The 18,450-nt window shown below is 51.0% G+C and overlaps 1 protein-coding gene across 4 annotated transcripts in view; it reads right to left on the bottom strand.

The window, feature by feature from the left end:
- Positions 1–1,098: 1,098 nt before the first annotated feature.
- Tyn (trynity) overlaps positions 1,099–18,450 on the bottom strand; it is a 95,407-nt gene continuing 78,055 nt past the window's right edge. For 2 of the 4 annotated variants that reach the window (XM_076818428.1, XM_076818427.1), the window contains exons 2-12: positions 9,904–9,991; positions 8,944–9,213; positions 5,889–6,155; positions 5,427–5,765; positions 5,221–5,340; positions 4,959–5,134; positions 4,576–4,867; positions 4,424–4,505; positions 4,202–4,346; positions 3,941–4,130; positions 1,099–3,856 (exon numbers count right to left, since the gene is read on the bottom strand). In XM_076818428.1, coding sequence (XP_076674543.1) covers positions 3,705–3,856; positions 3,941–4,130; positions 4,202–4,346; positions 4,424–4,505; positions 4,576–4,867; positions 4,959–5,134; positions 5,221–5,340; positions 5,427–5,765; positions 5,889–6,155; positions 8,944–9,213; positions 9,904–9,991 — 2,121 coding nt within the window. In that variant the 3' untranslated portion in view covers positions 1,099–3,704. The remainder of the gene's footprint in view (positions 3,857–3,940; positions 4,131–4,201; positions 4,347–4,423; positions 4,506–4,575; positions 4,868–4,958; positions 5,135–5,220; positions 5,341–5,426; positions 5,766–5,888; positions 6,156–8,943; positions 9,214–9,903; positions 9,992–18,450) is intronic. The other 2 variants (XM_076818429.1, XM_076818430.1) reach the window with 2 other exon arrangements.

Below are 18,450 nucleotides of genomic sequence, written 5' to 3'. Positions count from 1 at the left end.
CCTCTCGCCGCGGCCGACGCACACCGTCAGCCGCGATTCGCTTTATCGACCGAGCGGTAAAAAATTAAAGGGCCGTTAAAAAGTACCGTATTATCCGCGAGTCGCTTTATCGACGCTCCGTTGCTATTTTTTCGCTTGGCCGTTTAATTCTTCCTCGTGGTTAATCCATATTATTGATTCACGCAGCTTGTTACGTGATACCGATGATGCGCATCGCTGTTGCTATTATTGAAATGTGCAGTACCGTTACTTTGTAATTGATGACATCATAATGTCGTTGGGCGTCGGACAAGAATTTACTGCAGACCCGTGGACTGAAATTAAACGCGGCCAAAGATGCTAGCCGCCGCTAGAAATGATTCTGTGGTTTCATCGGTGTTGCAAAACCTCCTTTGACGAGCGGCTGAAAACATTTATCGTATAGATAAACTGCTGCCTTCGAGGGTCGCGAGGAGTTGAGCTCGTTAAATTTCTTATCGATTAATGCCAGCTTTTGAAACCTCATTAAAGCGTGACTCGTCAGTGATACCCGGCTCCGCGGAATTCCGCAGTGCATCGTTGCAAAAGCCGTATTAATTACAATTCGCTTATAGCTTTATCAGCCCGCGTATCTCGGGCAAATATATTTTTCTTTCCTGTCGCGGGATCTGATATTTCGGTTCCTTATCGCGAAATCGATCGACGATCCGCGATCGTTAATTCCACGACCGGCTTGAGAACACACCCTCGGTCGTTGGATGCAAGACCGCTGGTTATTTTTAAGCGAAGACGCTGCAATTATTTTCGTCTAGAGTCAACTGGCTATTCTTCGACAGCGACTGCAACTGATTCATATTAATACTTGCGGCAATAATAAACGCGCACAGGTGCTGTTGTTCGTGAACACGGATCAAGCAATCACAAGTTCGAAAGCTGGCCGTTGGCCAATCATTTCGAATTGTACATGGTTCTTTGAAAGCCGATCGATCAATAATCTTTCATAATCTCGAATGGTTATTGCTAGCACGGTTCTCGGCGTCTAGCGAACGATTTCGAAAGCTTCGTGGAAGCAACAGTTATTTATATTATCCCTTATCAGACGAACCAGGAAGGGAGGTGTTTTCGAAATTGTTCTTCGTTTAATTATTAAAACATTCGCGTACATAAATAGAGTACAAATACATGTGATATTGATGCGTGTATGTGTGTCTCCATTTCAATACCTACTGCAATCCAATAATATATACACTTGTTTTATTCGTTTCTACCCACGACGGAGGGGTGGCTCTTTCTGAAACCCACCGTAATTGCCATACCAATAAATGCAGCGAGGAACAGCCGATAAATAAGTCAAGCTCAATTTTAATGGCGCTCGCCTATACTCATTCAACTATTGTTCGTTTTTCTCAGCTATTTCAGTAAGTGCGCGAGAGTGACACCCGAGGGATATAAGTGATATTTTACGCAATTTACGATCGTGTTCCTCGCTGCTATTTCCCTCTTGCACCTCGATTCATTGTCTGTACTCAAAATGCATTCAAACGATGCAGAATGGTGCCATACCAGAAATTCACGGTAGAAGGAGGTTCACCGTGCGATTCTCGCTTACCAATGATTGTAACTTTTAAAAGATCAGATCCTTTATTGGACAAAAAGCAAGGCCGCTCTAAGCGTTCGACAGAAGCACCAAATAGTCTCGAGACAGAGACCGCTGATCGTGATCGAGAAATGTCTCTCTACCTCTCGCTCGTCCGCTCGCCCTCCTTTACCTATGCTTACATGTTCCGCTTACTTCCTACCTTAAACGCTAGGTTGTATCGTTAGAGACGTTAGTGAAGCGTGAACCTTTAAATATCGCTAGTCTTGATACGGGTTACAAGTCGAGCTCCGTGGAGTAAAATGTGGCCAGGGCCGTGCCGAACGATCGCCGACCGAGAGGGGGGTGGCGCACTCGGCTCTGCTCTCCTTGCAACTCGATCAGAAGTAGCTCTTATGGGATAAGACAGTTAGCTGTGTCTAAGATGACCTTAAATAAAGTGTACTCGTTACAACGTTCGTCGTCAGGATGTCCCTGGTCGCTCGTAGAGAAAAGAACTTAATAATCCGCGGATCGAGGAACAATTTTCGGCCGGCCGACGATGCTCGACTCGAGAGAGTCTCGTCGAATGAAACGTGGATGCGATCCCGACGGGAGGCGCATGGCACGCCGTCCCACCCGCCTCCCCTTCGTTTCCGATCCTGTCGTCGCCTCGGAGAAAACCGACGTTCCACGATTCGCCACGAAATATTGCACGCAAGATCCCTGCGATCTTCGTCCCATTATGCGATCTATAAGATCCGATATGCACGATAAATAATATGTATAAAGGAATGGAATGTCGTTAGAGACGTAAAATGTATAAGTGTAGAGCATGTCCTATAAAGAGATAGTTTGAAACCGACGCGTGTGTGTGTGTATGTGTGTGTGTACCTCAGACCCCGGTCTAGCTCTACCGCCACTCTAGGCAAAAATGATCTTTGCCTCCCATTATATTTAATTATAAATGATTATTTTAAAATAGAATTTTGGACAGTGAGCGAAACTTTTTTGTAGATATTTGCTGACTAACAAAAGCCTCTTGTTTTATAAAAAAAATAGTATTCATAACAAAAGGAACAAAGCAAAATAAAATATATACGTAGGAGGTAGGTACCTATTTTTGAAATCTAAAAAAGCGATTTAACGAATGTAACAAAATAAATATAAGAAAAGGGAAAAATCTAAGACTTTTAATATAGGTACGCATCTTTCCCTAGTATAGTAGTAATTATATGGGTGATTTAGAAGCAATTTTTAATTTTGATACTAAATTCAAACATATATTAACTACTTGTTTATCCCGTCTTTAAAAGTTTTACTTTTTTATTGGATTTTATCGATTTTAATTTTCTCTTTCAATCGACTTTGCCGCCCCCAGATTCGCCGCTCTGGGCAGTTGCCCTGCTCGCAGCCTGCTAGATCGGGCCCTGGTGTACCTCTGTCACCGTCCGTGAAAACGATCTTCGGCTGTAACGTGTAAAACTAATCCCCCTCGCGAGGCGTTGCGCAAGCGGCAACCCCTCGTGATCTTACTCGCGATCCGTAATGTCGCGTGTCCGTGTGGAAATTATATTTAAAAGTGTTCTATAATGAGTGCGACTTAATATCATCGATGAAAAGGTCTGTTTCATAGTGTTGCACAAGCGACTTGTGACAATCGACACGCGCGGTCGCGTGTTCCAACGCTGCTCCTTTATTAGAGATGCCCTTCGTTCCTCCCTGAAACTTCGAATTTCGTCTGAATGAATTTGACGAAGGGCACCCGTGACGCGAAACGACTGCTCCGCGCGTGACGTTCGAATACGACGATCCCATCTAATCGTGAATTAATGAATTCCCAATGTTCGCAGCGCCTCGTGACGAACCCAGCGTCGACTCATCGCGGCTGACCGCCTGGAAAAATCGACCACTTCCGCGCGGCCCGATCGCTTCTCGGAAGCGCCTTTAACGCGAAACGCGATTAACGCCCCGAGCGCAAGCCGCAATTTTTCCACGCGCTCGATCGAACGCTCGTTCGTCGGGCTCGTCGCGAGCGATCCCGTGACGAGCGTGAATTTGCACTTTACGTTCCGAGTTTTCCATCGTCCTGCACCATCCACCGCCTCGGCTCCTCCGCGCGCTGATCCCGAGCTGGGACGGGTAATTCTCACGGCATCATCTTGCGGGGCGAGAGCCACTTCTTCATGTAGTAGCAGAAGATCGTGGAGATGTAGATCAGCACGAGGAGGGCGCACGTCACCCCAAGAACTAACACCGAAGTCTTTGTCGGACAGGGCTCCACTATGGTCACCGTTTTGTCTGCAAGAATTTTTCGTCCCCGTTAACGCTGCTTCCAAGAGCTTACCGATGCGAAACGAAAGTCAGCTGGCCTCGTTAAATTACCAGCTTCGTTGAAGTCTATGCTGGCGTCGCTCTTTAGAAACTCCGACTGCTTCTCGTCGCCGAAGTCGAGAACCAGTATCTCCTGGGACAACGTCATGTCCTCCGCCTTCTCTTCCGTCGCGTTCGCGATGCTCCTTCGACGCCTCTTGCCCCACGACTCCACGGATTCGCGTCCCCACTCGCAGACAGCCTGCAATCAACAAGATTCCTTCGTCTGCTGCTAAGAACACGCGCGAATAGCATCGAGGTCTGTTCAATTACCGGCTCGCAGGGTCCCAGACAGTACTTGACGTTACACTGGAAGATCACGCCGTAGGACTCGGTGAATCTGAACGCCTCGTAGATGGATTGCAGAGCGTTTCCGTCCGGCGCGAAGCTGGGGAAGATCGATGGATCGACGGGGCATCTGTGGAATGAAAGAGCCCTCGTTTACGTAAAGCTTATCGTTCTGTACAACTCCTCTAGAGCTAGCAAATCACTGACCCTTCATCGTCGATGATCTGGAACGTGCTCTTCGAGTCCTTTGCCATGGCGATGCAGCTGCGAGCGAAGATTCCGTAGGGAGCTACGGATACAGGGATACGATTGAATCTATCTTACGATGGCTCGTCGGAACGCGGCGAACGAGAACTCACTGTCTTCCGGGATCTCGATTCTGAAGGTCAGCTTGTCTCCGATGCGGACCGTCTCGACTTCCCTGGTTCGGCTGTCGAGGATACGGATCCTTGGCGGAGGGGCTTCCGGCGCGCTGGTGATGCTGATCATTTCCGGGTCCCTGATAGGCATCATTCCGAAGGTGACGTTCTTCGAGGACATGTCGTAGGTGCACTTCACCTTGTATATCTTATCGGCCTTGGTCATCACCACGGAATGGTGCTGAAGAACGACCGTGTTCGAGTAGACTCCAGTCTGAAAACCGCCACGCTGCTATGGTGAACATAGAGTTTGAACAGAACTTGGGGTGCTCGAGTGTACACGTGGATGTTACGCGATCGTCTTGCCTATACCAATCGCTTACCACGCTCTGAGTGTTACAGTCCTGGCCACTCATGGTCAAGTCAAGCCTGAAGAGATCGCTGTTGATGACGTCGATGTTGCAAGTCTCCGAACGGCCGAGAGCGTAGATACGACCGTTGAACGGCTTGTTCGTGCGGACCTGAACAGCGATTCGGGTGTCCTTGCAGTCCACTGATACTGCAACAACGTTTCACGATCACACCCGCGCCCCGTTACCCGTTCGTCGTCTTCAGCTGGGATCTTAAGTTCACGCGTGTACCTACCATCGTAGCAGGTACCAGTTTTGTCGCAATTGATATCGGTCCTCGTCATATTATTTATGGTAGGGTCCTCCGTGGTCTCGAAGACAACTGGCAGGGGATCGGCGACCGGGCCTGTACCCTCTGCGGACAGACATGAATAAAGTTTTCGATTGCGCCGAGCACCTGCGGCTGGGGAACGCGAGTTTGGGAAAGCAGCGAAGCCCTACTTTCGCAGTAGTTCTCGAAGTACGTTCCGACCCTCTCCCCGTTATCGATCAGAGGCCGTTCCGCGTTGAGGTACGCCGAGGGACCCTCGGGAAGAGTCCAGTGATCCAAATGGAACAGCTGGCAGTTGTAAGCCGATCCCTGAGGGGCGCCCCGATAGAGGAAGGATCTGCAGAGGAACTCGTTCTCGATCTCGCAAGCCAATCTGCACGCGGACTCGCTCTGAACCTGCAGCTCCTTGTCGGTGTAATAATGCAGGCCCGCGTACTGCGCGATCTTGTCGTCGGCCACGCCGATTCTGGGCATCTGGAACACCCTCTGGGACTTGCAAGCCTCCTTCCCTGAAAAGTCATCGTTTCTGACGTAGCCTCAAATCTTCAAATGTGGATTCCCGCTTAATTAATTAATAATAATAATAATAACAATAATATTAAAAAAATGTCCTCGCAGTCATCGAACTTTACCTTTCAGACACAGATTCTCAAAGTAGTCGACACCCTGGGCGTCCACGAACTGCACGTACTGGCCAGTCGTTCTTCGATCAGAGTCGCTCAGGTGGCACTGAAGTGTCACGTAATTGTACTCGACAGAACGACAGGTGAAACGGTGCTCGTTCAAGCAAGCCGCCAGGCAAGCCTCCTTCGTGGACGTGTAGATGAGCGCGTTGTCCAGGCCGCGGATCATCTTGTTCGGGACTCGCTCGAAGGACCACGGACGCAGGCAAACGTTTTCTGAAACGAGATCATCGTTCGTCCGGCGTCAAAGTCTGTCAACACCTGTTTGTCTATCGCGACGCTGTTACCTGCCCCTCGTTATCCGTCGTACACATAATTTTACGACGCGCGAGACTATTTTTTTGTGTTTACAGCCAGGCAGGCCACGTGGACGAGCCTGACCGTAGACGCGACGGTCGTGCACCTGACGACGAGGCGCACGCACGCTGCAGAGCGAGCTTCTTTGCGCAACGCTTCTTTGTGCAATAGAAACGTCAGCCGCGGAGACCTGTGCGTGGCGCGCAAGAAATTTAATAGAAGCTCGGAGTACGGGAGGATGAAAACGTCTCGAAGCGAAGCGACTTCGGTATGGAAGCTTGCAAGCTGCATTCTTTTCCATTGACCGGTTCCCCGGGATACCTATAACAGGTGGGGAGGCACGGCGGCGTGAAAGAAGGTCGCTCGCGCTACAGCCGAGGCATGGATCCCGTCGATCGAGGAACAGTTATGCATCCGGCCGATCCGAACAAGTGTGGCGAATTTCTCGGTTGGTCGGTCACGCGAAAGCAACAGGGCCGCGAGCCGAGCACGGGACACGATCGCCGATGCCGAAATCAGCGGACGAGGCGACATGTGACTTGGCATTGCGCGAGCCTTCTCCCTTTCGTCCCTGGTCCTGTCCCGCGCTCTGACGCACGAAGCTCGCGGCACTTGGCAGGGAAACGCGAATATATTTCGGCGGGAGCGGTCCGAGCGCTCCAATTTCTTTTGTTCCGCCCTCGAAACCGGCGCTAATGTCGACGAGGACTCGGTGGGACGGTGCCAACGAACCGACGAGTCACCCCGACACGAATGATTCACCTCCACCGCGCGAATTCCTCATCAAGCCCGACAGATTGACGACCACCGAAATACACCCGCCGATACAATGGTAAGCGGTCGGACCGTTTAGCGGCGGACAATAAGGGTTCCGCCGCTCCGTCTTCCGCGGGATCGCGTCCCGCCTCTGTGACTCGCGCTCTCCTTCTTCCCACATTCCGGGCGCGCTCGGTGTATTGTGCGGTCCGTAAAAATAAATTTGCCAAATCGCCAGGGTGCTTCGCGGACCGGCGACTATTTCTGGACGCCCTGGAGTCGACGAGGGGAGCTCTCGCGACTCCTCCAACGGCTGGAAGTGTTTCAGCGAACCCGCGTTGAACCCTGTCATCCGTGGCTCAGCGAACGGCTAAAATTAATGGTCGTCGGGGGCCCGCTTGGATTCTCGAATTAAACGAACGGAACAGGCGTTACGTAAATTTCGCGCGAGCCAACTTTTAACGTTATAGCGGCTCGTCCGCTGCGGCCCTGCGAGTTTTTAACGCGCCGAGACCTCGACGAGGGAGGCTGGTCCCGTCTACAGCGAAAGTTATTTTAAGAAAAGAAGGATTTCCAACGGAAGCTGGCATTAGAAAAACGCGTCGCTGGTTGCAACTTGCTCTCGGCCTCGCAATCGTTGGCTGTAGCACTTTATCGCGAGCGTTCTATTTCAAAATGGATCGTCGAAGGGAATCACTCGGGGCGAGGACGAGGGAATCGGTAGGAGCGTGGTCATCTATCCGGCCAACAGGGGTGCTGGCTTATTAGAGGCTCGCCAGGCGCCCGGCGGGCAAGTAATCGCGCGTTCCAAGGAAAAGGCGACCTTCCTCGAAGTCCGTCGTTCTTTCAGGCTTGACCCGGGGCCGTGGGCCCGGTAAGGAGTCCCTGGAGGTGTCCGGGGATCGTCCGAGTGGGTTTTACGACCGGCCCGAGACACTTGGAAGGATGGGAAAGGTACCAGCAGGCTCGTTAAACCAATATTAGGGATTTCTTAGACCCCCTTGGGATCTTTTCGACACCTCCGGCGACCCTGCAGGTACCTGTTTACAGCGGCGACCGTGCTTAAAGCGTTCCTCACACCATCCGAAAGGTACCAGCAGATCCTTTATTGTTTGCTGCCAGCCGGGTCCTCTCTTTGGCAAATTTGTAGACCCTGTCGCTAGAAATCCGACCGCCCGCGCGCCTAGGGGTCCGCGCTTTGCGCGCCTGATGCCATCTGGTGAAAATTGTAAAATCCTCGGGGACCAAAAATACTGTACTCTCAAAAAGACTGAAATAAATCGGAGCTTCGATTTACGAGCCACTGTAATCTGGAATTCTGGATCGTTTTACTATCCTTATGACAACCATTTCACGCAAATTCGAGCGCAAATGGACGTTTCGGTGGCGAGGTAAAGAAGGATTCGAGTGGTGTTTGCACGATATCAGGATACGCGGCAAGGGGACGCAGGCAAACAAACTTCCTCTCGACCAGAAGCTACCGGCTTCTCCATTTATTTGCACGTCTACCTGCTGCCGGTCGACTTGGCCACTAGCAAGTAAACCTGGATTATCGTTCTCAGGGTTCACCGCCCCTTTCTGTTGCTCGGGCACCTTCGCTTATTGCCGGATTTCTCTTTGACCCGTACCGCGCGGCCCGTTGCCCTCCTTTGTTCCCGAAAGGGTTTACTCGCCGGCACAACGGAGCGCGCGAGGTGCGAGGGTATTAACATTCATTAGCGAAGTTGCGCTGGTGCCTCGATTATGCTGTAGCGCTCAGCCTCTCCAAGGACGAGGCTTGCGGACAGGTGCACTGGGATTACGAGCTCTTAAAAAAGCTCCGCCGATTTTGCCCAGGTGCGCCGTAACGAATCGAAGAAATTTAATAATAATTAATTAATTGTCGCGGCTACGTAAGAATCAAGTTTTTATAAACTTTTCTCCACTGTTCCTTTGCGCGTTCGGTACTGACCTGATCTGATCTGCAGCTTCGTCATGTAGTACATGTTCGCGGCCCTCTGCGGTTGCGCGGCAGGATTCGTCGCGGCTGTCTCGTTCTGCAGCTGGCAGAGGGTGTCCTGCATCGGCGCCAAAGGGTTCACGACGAACGAGAAGGCAGCAGCTTGACACTCTGCCTCTTCTCTGCACCACCCCTGACACTCGTACAGCGACAGGTTCCTCACGCTGTAGTACGTCGTCCCGCGATAATCGTAGTCCGTCAGCTTTTCGAAGGCTGTCCTAGCTGGAACGTGAACACAGTCCCTTTCAAACTAATAAAAGATACGAGAGTAAGCGTATTCTAAAGTCTAGACTCTAAAGCAGTGGTGAGCAACCTTTTGTCCGAAGTGGGCCACAAGTGGAAGCTCTACGTGGGCCGCAATATTAAATACATAAATGTAACTAATCTAAGAATTATAATTTATGGGCTGAATTTGTTATTCCTGACATTGATTTACAATAAAACGTTTTTTTCTTTAAATTTGATGTACTGCTTATTAGTAATATATACATGCGTGTGAGCAACTATTCTCGAGAATGAAAATTTTAAAAAATGATCGTCGTAATCGACTCGATGACGAACGATTAAACAATTCTATTAAAAACCACTTAAAAGAGTATTAAATAATGTACCAAATAAACAGTTTCAAATTTTTTTATCATAATTAATTTAACAGAAAGAAAAAGAATTAAATAAACGTAAAAAATATAAAATTATACAACATTAGAAAGGGATAATTTTATCCTATTTTTTGGCGCAAAATTCACTCCGATATCTTTTACAGTTCAAAAGATATATGGAAATGTTCAGGCGGGCCAAATGCGGCCCGCGGGTTGCTCATCAATGCTCTAAAGGGTCTATCCTGCTCTCGTGCCCTATTAGCCAGGGCTGCCTGACTTTCTGCGAGGCGCTTTCGCAAAAAGGCGTACTCACCCAGAGCAGCGTCAGAGACGGAAACCAAGGTCAGCAGCGCGACGCCCGCGGCCACAGCCGCCATCGTGCCGATCGCAGACGAGCCCATCTGAAACAGAAGCAATAGATCTCGGTTACAAACTTAATTAGATTCAGCCTGACGCGTCTCCTTGCCCTCCGTTCTCGCGCGCTCCCTGCTTCCTATGCGAGCCCTGGCTTAATCAATTCCACTCGCCCGCTCACGCTCGGTGCACGCGTAACCGGGACGGCTGGATGAAACGTTCGCGCATCTAAAACGCTTTTTCAACCGGAGTTCCGCGCGTCTAACGAACGAGCGGGGGTTAGACCAGCGGCAAGCTAGAAATTCGACGCGCCTCGAGTCGCGGCGCTGCAAATTATCGCCCTTCGAGGCCCTCTATCCATCGCACACGCCTAATAGAGTGTTCGAATCTCCAAGATTCGGTGCGACGCGCGGCGGGAATGCGGGCCCGATATCTCGTTACCGCGCGAGCGACGCAAAGTGTCCGTAAATCAATCTCCCGGGGAATAAATGGCTGCCGTGCCGATCGAGAGAAGCGCGCTCATAAAAGTGCTAAAGGACGATCTCCGGTTGGAGGAAGTCCCTCGAGATTGTCGGTGTCGCGCGTAGGCCCGAGTAATTCGCTCGTGCAAGCTGCGGGCCACAAGCTGCAAGCACGCAAGCCACCCGGCTGCCTTCTCGCGTCCACCTTTTGCTCGTGTTTCGCCAACCCGACTACGCGCTTCCTGGATTTCTTCTTTTCCTCGCTTCTTGCCACCCGCCGATTTCTTCCACTCCACTATAGCGACTATAATCCGCGCATCCTTCCTCTGGACAAAACGTATTTACGATCGATCGCTTCCTCCTTCTGCCTCGTCCACGTTTTTCCTCGCGGTCGATTGAGCGATTCTGCGATACCAGCGGAGCAAAGGTAGCCGTGTAAGGTTCGCTATTTTGCAGCTCCGCTCGCTCCTTTCTTTGCGCAATCTTCGGGATCCTGTTTGCACGCGCGGAGCGTAGCTCCCAGACCTTCCATTAAAACCGATCGTCCATCATTTCCGTTTTCCTTGCGCGGAATAATTCCCCGGAAAATTCCTCCTCTCGCGCTGCTCCTCGTCCATGGATTATCCGTACGAGGCATTGTTATCCTTGCCCGATCTCGGTTCGTTCACCGGCGCGGTCGTTTGTCCCGCAGGCTCGATCCTCCAGGGCGGATGGAGGCATTCCGCGCGCGTTCTCCACTCGCGATCCCGCCGCTAAAAACCACCGGCCTCCGTACACGTTCCCGGGTCGTACGAGGCACCCCCGGTAATTGCGGCAGCACGTAAATGACGCGAGATTGCTCGGCTGAAATTAACGTGATGCAATAACGGCGCGTTAGGCCTCCTGAGGACGGCGCGGCGTTCGTATCGCATCCTCGGTTCGAGGTCATCGAGCCTGGAATAACCGAGGACCATGCAGCCGAGGAGGAGAGCTTTGTCGTTGCTCGTCCTGAGGTCAAAGGTTCAATCTAGGTCCCCACCGTCGCCTCTACTTGCTCGTCGCCTCTATTCGAACCGCCTCACAGCCGAGGAGCATCATAAGCTTCCAATCACAGGGTAGGGGGGACCGGGGCTAGTTGACTAACGAGGTTAGTTGACTAATTCCCTTTAATTGTTGCAGGGTAGACCGGGGTGAATCGGATCACTTTGTGTTTGACGGTAAAAAAATACTAGCCACGCATTAAAAAACTAATTTTTTATCATATATTCGTGGCCAGCACACCTTTGGATTTAAAATTAATAATAGGAAATAAAATCAAACTTAAAAACGTTTCTTCTGCAAACAAAAATCCAAAAAGTCAGGAATATCCGATTCGCCCCGAAAATTGGGTTATAGTGGAATAGTAGAACGTCATTTAAGAAATCTTTAGAAATCTCGAGCTAACGGGTCCTCGCGTTACCTCTTCGTAGTTCATTGCCACTTTTACGCGATCTGGTTGAAAGTTGAAACTAGCTTGAAACCGACGCGCGAGTGCACACGCTAACAACGAGGAATGCGCTTTGGTTCACTAGGTGCATGGGGTGATGCTCTGTTACGAAGATTAATGCTCCTGCCGCGGTCAACGAGCGAGCTTTCTTCCGGGGGTCAGGTCGGCAGGGTGAGCTGAGGAAACTGGAGAAACTTTCCCGGCACGCCGCTATTAGGGCGTCAACTCTGTCGCGTTTCTTTCTACTCGAAGATAAGAAGCACCCACGGTGCCTGTAGGCGTCACTTGACACTTTGAACGCGAGGGATTTTCACACACGTGGAGGGACAAGGAAAGCCTCGTGTGGTGGAACTTTGGGCTACGGAGCACTGGGGTGATGGATGTCGCGTGACATCTCCCGTCTCGAACAGATGTCCGCACCCCCAGGGGAGACATGCGTTTTCCTCCAGAGTTTCGAGGAAACTCAAGGAAGCGTAAAAGACACAGCCATTAATTGGAAGAAGCGCGTAGACTCGTGCCACACGTGCGAATTTCTCGGGCCCCGTTGTCGGCATCATTGTCCTCGCTAGTTAGGCTCGCAGGAAAAGTCGTTTCGCGTGCGCGCGGATCCCTGACCTTTACGTCACAACCGGTCCCCGGGTGTTGCGAGCGAGAAACCTGGTCGACGAGTTCTCGCGAGATGTTCCACGGCTTTCCAAGGCCCTGCCAGAGGGGATCGTCGCTTCCGGTGCTTCGTTCCGCGAACTACGCCGCTTCCGGGCCCCTCGACCGACGCCTCCTTTTTATTAGGAGCTTCGTTTCTAATAAACGCGATCTCCGTTGCTTCCGCCCGTGCCCGTGGGTATCTTACCGCCATGAGAAACTCCTAAGGCGAAGCGTAGAGACTTCTTCATCGTGGCATTGTCCCCGAGTTGCCCAGACTTCGCGACTCCAGTGAAACTTTATTACCTCTAGCAGCGGCTGCCGGCGTTCGATGCGCGCAGCGCTCGCGGGCAGCGCGTCAGGGAGTCCGTAGTTCACCCCTGACCTTCGATTCGCTCCATCAAATGGTCCCCAGAGATGCCCGATTGTCTGGCTGCAGCGTAATTGATAACCGCGATCGGGGACCGTTGGATCGCGGCTCCAGGCATTTAATTATCCCGTTTATGAAAGGTCGGGGTCCCTAGGACCATCATCGAGAGGCTATCCCGCGGCTCGAAATCGCTCCGTGAATCACGGGCCCGGCCGCGTCCAGTCGCACGCTTTTCCATTTGTCTTGGTGTCCTAACCCAGAGTCGTGACTAGGTACAATGATCTCGTAACAAATGCGCCCCGGTTTAGCGCAGCCGTTCTTCCCTCCACCCCCGATCGTTGGGACGTCCAGGGGATCGCCACAGGCCAATCTATCCGCCTTATTAACTCGTCCACCGGTAACGAACTGGTTTCAGAGATCTCGGGCTTATTGCCAGGCTAGTTGGCCGAGCGGGCCAGAAACCGATCGAATCATCAATATTAAACAGCTCGCGGGGCAAGATTTATATAGAGGGGTCCGGCAACAGGACTTTTCCCGCTGTTCGAAGCAAAAGCATCCCCGGTACACGAGGCAACGGCAATTAAATGGTATCTGGCGTTCATTAAACGAACGAACCGTGCGATCATTTAATTACAAGCGCGGGGGACGTGCGGCGGGCAGCGCGTTCTTCCGTGGACGATCTTTCAGGCTGCGTACGGAATAAACACTTTAACGGACGTTATGACCGAGTTGTTACCGTAGGCTTCTCTCTAAAAAATATAGTTTCTTTCTCGAGCCGTCGGAGGTAAGTACTTGCTGGATACCCCACGCGTAACTACTGTCGGTGAAAATTTAAGAAGCTTAAGATGTGCTAATGTCAGTTAACATTCCAGGGTATCCTAACACACGGATTTCAACCGTAGGAATCGTGCCGTAGAAGAGCGAGACGCGTTGAATGTCGTTCGCATATTTGCAATGCAGGAAAGGCCGACCCCGCGTCGGCCTTGTCTTAATTATATCGAGGGATCTCGGTGAAATTGTTGGTCATTAGGCGAGATGAGCACGGATCACCGGCGCTTATTAGAATCGCAGATTACTCGGCGGCGGTTAATTACAAAGTCGCGATAGCCTGGTCCGGATTATGCGGAGGTCTCGCGGCGATTCGTCCACGCAATTACGCGATGGGATCTGCCAGTCCTGTGAGGAATCAATTACACGGTGGCGAGGCCAGCGTGCTTCTCCGAACGGCCAAAAATGAGCGCTTATATCGTTCGCGGCGGTGCACAGTGGGGGAATTTTGCGATTTTATGGCCAAAACTACAGAAATTAAATTTTTGAATTTTACAAACTTAAGACAAATGTCAATTGAAGAACTATATCCATTTTCGTGGTCAGAGCCTGAAAACTTATTTTTAATATATAAAATTCGGCGCTTTTACGTTTTAATATATGTGAAACTAAATTATCCGAAAAACAGCACTTACAGAAATTACGAACGATAAAGATTTTGTTATTATTTACATTTATACACTTTTTTTTCTTTGTTAGAGCATGCCTGAAGGTGAATAAAATCGTTTAAAAAAGAATAAAAAGGATTCTAATGTATAACATGTGAACCAGTCTCAGTCACAGTTATGTTATATGTTACACAAGACACACTGGATCGTATTTAAAAAAATGCATATAATTACAAGATTAGCAACTATTAGCAATTAATAATTGCATTTATAGAATCAAAATAGTCCAACGTAAAATAGGAATGAAAATCATTGCAAGATATTGTGGGATTGATAACTATTTTATGTATTGAAAATTGATTCCTATCTGAAAAGATTATTTCTAAAACACTACTTTAAAAATTGTAACAATATAAGTGTTTGAAGCAACTTGAAACTCTGGATTAATTCTTTGTATTAAAACATTTAACAGTAAAATTGGTGGCATTTGATTCTCATATTAGTTCTTCAATTGACATTTCCATTTATTTTGTCGAATTCAAAATTTTATTTTTGTGGTTTGGCCATAAAATCGCGAAATTTCCCCACTGTGCGGTGCTTCAAATGCAACGCGCTCACAGGATCAGTTCCTTGAATCCCAGGAGATCTCAAGCACACGGGATTTCTACTAAAAGGAATAGTGCCACGTAGGAGAAAGAATATATACGATAATTCAGGAGAGACGTCACAGGCGGAGAGATACCACACTTATAATATCTTCCGATCCGTAAAAGAAAACTACATACCTTGTGTCTTTTTTCCAGTTTCGAATTGATTTTGTTTTTTTGTATAGTTTATGAGTGCCTTATTGCGATAAAATATAAATCATTTTAATTAGAACGAAACCAAATTTGTTATTGGCTCTCCACCAAACAGGGTGGCGTTCCTCCCGAATTTACCCTATCTCCTCAGTGACGTCTCTGCTGTCCTCGACCATACCTCGGTGCGCACCTGTGTGCGCGCCGGTGTCTTTCACTTCAAATTGATCCCAAGCATCCTCCTTCGTGGCCGTTCCCCTTCTTCCCTAATCGGCCGTTCCAAAAGTGTGTCGATCGACGGTTATCCGCCGGTGATTACCGTCAAATTACGCGCAGGGTAACGGTGAAGACGGTGTCCGAGGAAATTGCTCGCCGCCGAGGCCTCTTTTCGATGATTTTCGAGCGACCGAGGACCGTTTCCATCGCATTCCCACGTAATTCGAGTGATACCCGGCCGGTCGGGTTCCCAGGCCGCGAGGTCACCGCGTGGCGCATAAACCCGATCCGCGGGCCGCGATAAACCCTTGAAGCGTATGATCGCGATCGCGATCGTGCATCCCGGACGCGCAGGAAGGTCCTGTGCGAGCACCGCTACCGGAACATGCAGATTTATGCTCCATGCAACGTCACCGTTCCTTGGATTAATGTCTCCCCTTGCCCGCGGTCTTCTCCGCGAGTCAGCGTCGCGACACGCTCCACGCTAACGAGTCTTCCAGACGTCTGTTTAAGCCTCTTCTCCATTCCCTCGCTACCGCCCCTCATTTCTATCCTTCGGCCAGCGATAAGACTCAGAATAACGCGTCAGGTTCGCCTCGACAGAGTGTGATAGCAGGGTGCGTCAGGTGGAGGCTTAAATCGGTAAAAATGACGTGTGGAGAAGTGGGAGCTCCGAGGAGAGAGAGAACTCAAGAGGAATCCGCGGGCGCGATGTCGGAAGATAGCGTGGCAGATTCAGAAGCGAGATACTATCGTTTCCGTCGGCTAACTTCGCCCCACCTATTATTTCCGGCAGGGAGATTGTTATTTGCATATTTTACTCGCGGTCGATCCCGCGATAGCGTGGCCGGGTCCGAGGATCCTGGTCCTCCTTGGCTTAGGGCCACTTCGCGGCATGTGCGCAACGCTTGCCCGCACGACAGCGTCCCTGATCAATTGATCAGCTTCGGGGAACGCGGCGTAAAGATCAGGCCCACGCAGCCGGCCGCCTGCGAAGAAATCTTTAGGGAGGCTGTGCGTCCGGCGTTGCTATTGTCTACTGTACCACAAGCCGCGATATAGAGAACTTTCATGCGAAATACATCACTGGACTAACGTACCAGCGGATCGACCCAGACCAGCGCTGGCATTCGCTGGGTTATCGCGGCCGGGATCCCTGCAACGGTGAACTCGAGGAATCTGATTTACGAGTGCATCCTCGCGGTGAAGAACGGTAGCTCTCGCGTAGATTCATAAATAATGAGACGGCGAAGGCACGGCGCAAGAGCCAAGTGTATAACCCTCCGTGGTATAAGAGATTCATAAACAATGAAGGCAGGTAAATCGACGCCAAGCCGGCCGCGGCCGCTCGATTCCCTCCGCGAGCAATGGATCTCGTTCCAGCCTCCGTGGCCCCGCGGATCTCTACGGATGCGGGGAACGATCGCGCGTCACTTTTCAGGTGTTCCGTCGATCGTATAAAACGCGGATACCGCCGCGGAATCTCGGCTCGCCTTCCGTGAGAAACCGAGGCAGCTCTGCGGGCATTGGTAAACGGTTGGGATCCAGTTCCACCGGCTTCCTCGTAAAGGAACGTCCAGCGACTAACGAACCGTGGACTGCCCGCGAGTAAAACGGGGTAATTTTTATCCCTCTTCTTCTCGAATTTCGTGCCCTTCTCCGTGGAAGCGGATTGTCTTCCACCAAGCTCTCCTCTCAGTCCGGACAGAAACCGCTTTGAGATTCACCACGCTCTCGGACGTTGAGGGAGCGCAAATAAGTAGCTTCGGCGAGCGACAAAGTCATCTACGCGAACGATCCCTAATTATTATGCTCGGTGTACTCTCGTCGAGCGGCCAGATCATCCCCATCAGGCGGGCGCAGCGGCCAACGAGGGGACTCGAGGGTTAGTCGCGACGTGGAACTTCTTTGGCGAGGCTGGTTGACGATAACGATCGATCCGGAGGAGGAACACGGCCGAACGCGCGCGCGCGCGAGGACCGATCTCGATAAATCTTGAAAGTAATTAGCGGCTGCATCGTCGACGACGTTGTCTTCGTGGCCGTTCCGAGGTGGACGGGGCTGCGCGAGCGAACGGAGAACAAGGGGCGTAAGGAGTCGAAGGACGAAAGGGGCGAAGCAAGAAATATGATTATACCTCCTTCCTTGCGGTGCAACGACCCCGCGCCGCTGCGAGCCCTTCGCTTCCATCGCGCTATCGTGCAGCGGGAATAATAATCTAGGAGGCCAGCGCGGCGACCTCCAGCTTCGATACTCCTCTTCAAATTTACTCAAGATCCACGGATTAGCCTTATCCGTCGGCTCCAGCCGCGAGATCCACCGGAAGTCCATTTACGCTGGATATCTCAGCCATAAATCTATTTCGAGCCCGATCAATCGCAATCTTCATAGATCCCATAAATAACCTCCCTCTCATCCGGCAATTATGGTCGAATCCGATCCTATTGACATACCCGACAGCGTTCCTTCTCCATTTACTCGATCCCGATGCGCTCGGCCGTCCAGCCGGGATCATTAATGAGAAAACACTTTAATTGGAAGCGGCAGAGCGATCGAGCCATTCGAGTCGACAGAAACGCGGATGATCTCCGATGGGGTGGCCATCGAGGCGGCAAAAGCGGGGATGAGAACTCTATTCCAGGCTGTCAGCTCCTCTCCGCGCTGCCACGCCGCTCGCGTAACATCCGAGAGGCAGCGACGTCCGCCTGTCCGCTCTGTGTCTCGGTTTTTCATGCAAATTTAATCATCGCGGTGAACCTTGTACGCGAGGGTAGATGGAAAGCGCTCTTCCCCCGGGTCTCCCCGACCATCCAACCTGAACGGCGTAATATTTCAATCGAACGAGAAACCCTCGGTCCTTGAGGCGAGCGAAACTCCCGAGTTTCATCGCTAGGAGCCTGTAGCGAGCTCGAGCAAGAAGAACCGCAAAAACGGACGTCGAAGGAGACCCTTTCGGTGGCCTCGCGCCGACTCCTTATGCACCGAGGTCCCAGGAAACCAGCGACCGTCCTTCTTCGACGCCCCTCGAAACGTTGCGCCTCGTTGCGCCGCGACAACGAACGACAGATAGGAAAAATCACGGCGATCGACCGAGGCCTTCGCCAGTGGTTTCTTCCGCG

This window comes from Andrena cerasifolii, chromosome 8 (assembly GCF_050908995.1).
Source record: "Andrena cerasifolii isolate SP2316 chromosome 8, iyAndCera1_principal, whole genome shotgun sequence".
Classification (NCBI taxonomy): Eukaryota; Metazoa; Arthropoda; class Insecta; order Hymenoptera; family Andrenidae; genus Andrena; species Andrena cerasifolii.
Note: the sequence above shows the minus strand (reverse complement) of the source record. Positions and strands in the feature narration are given on the sequence as shown.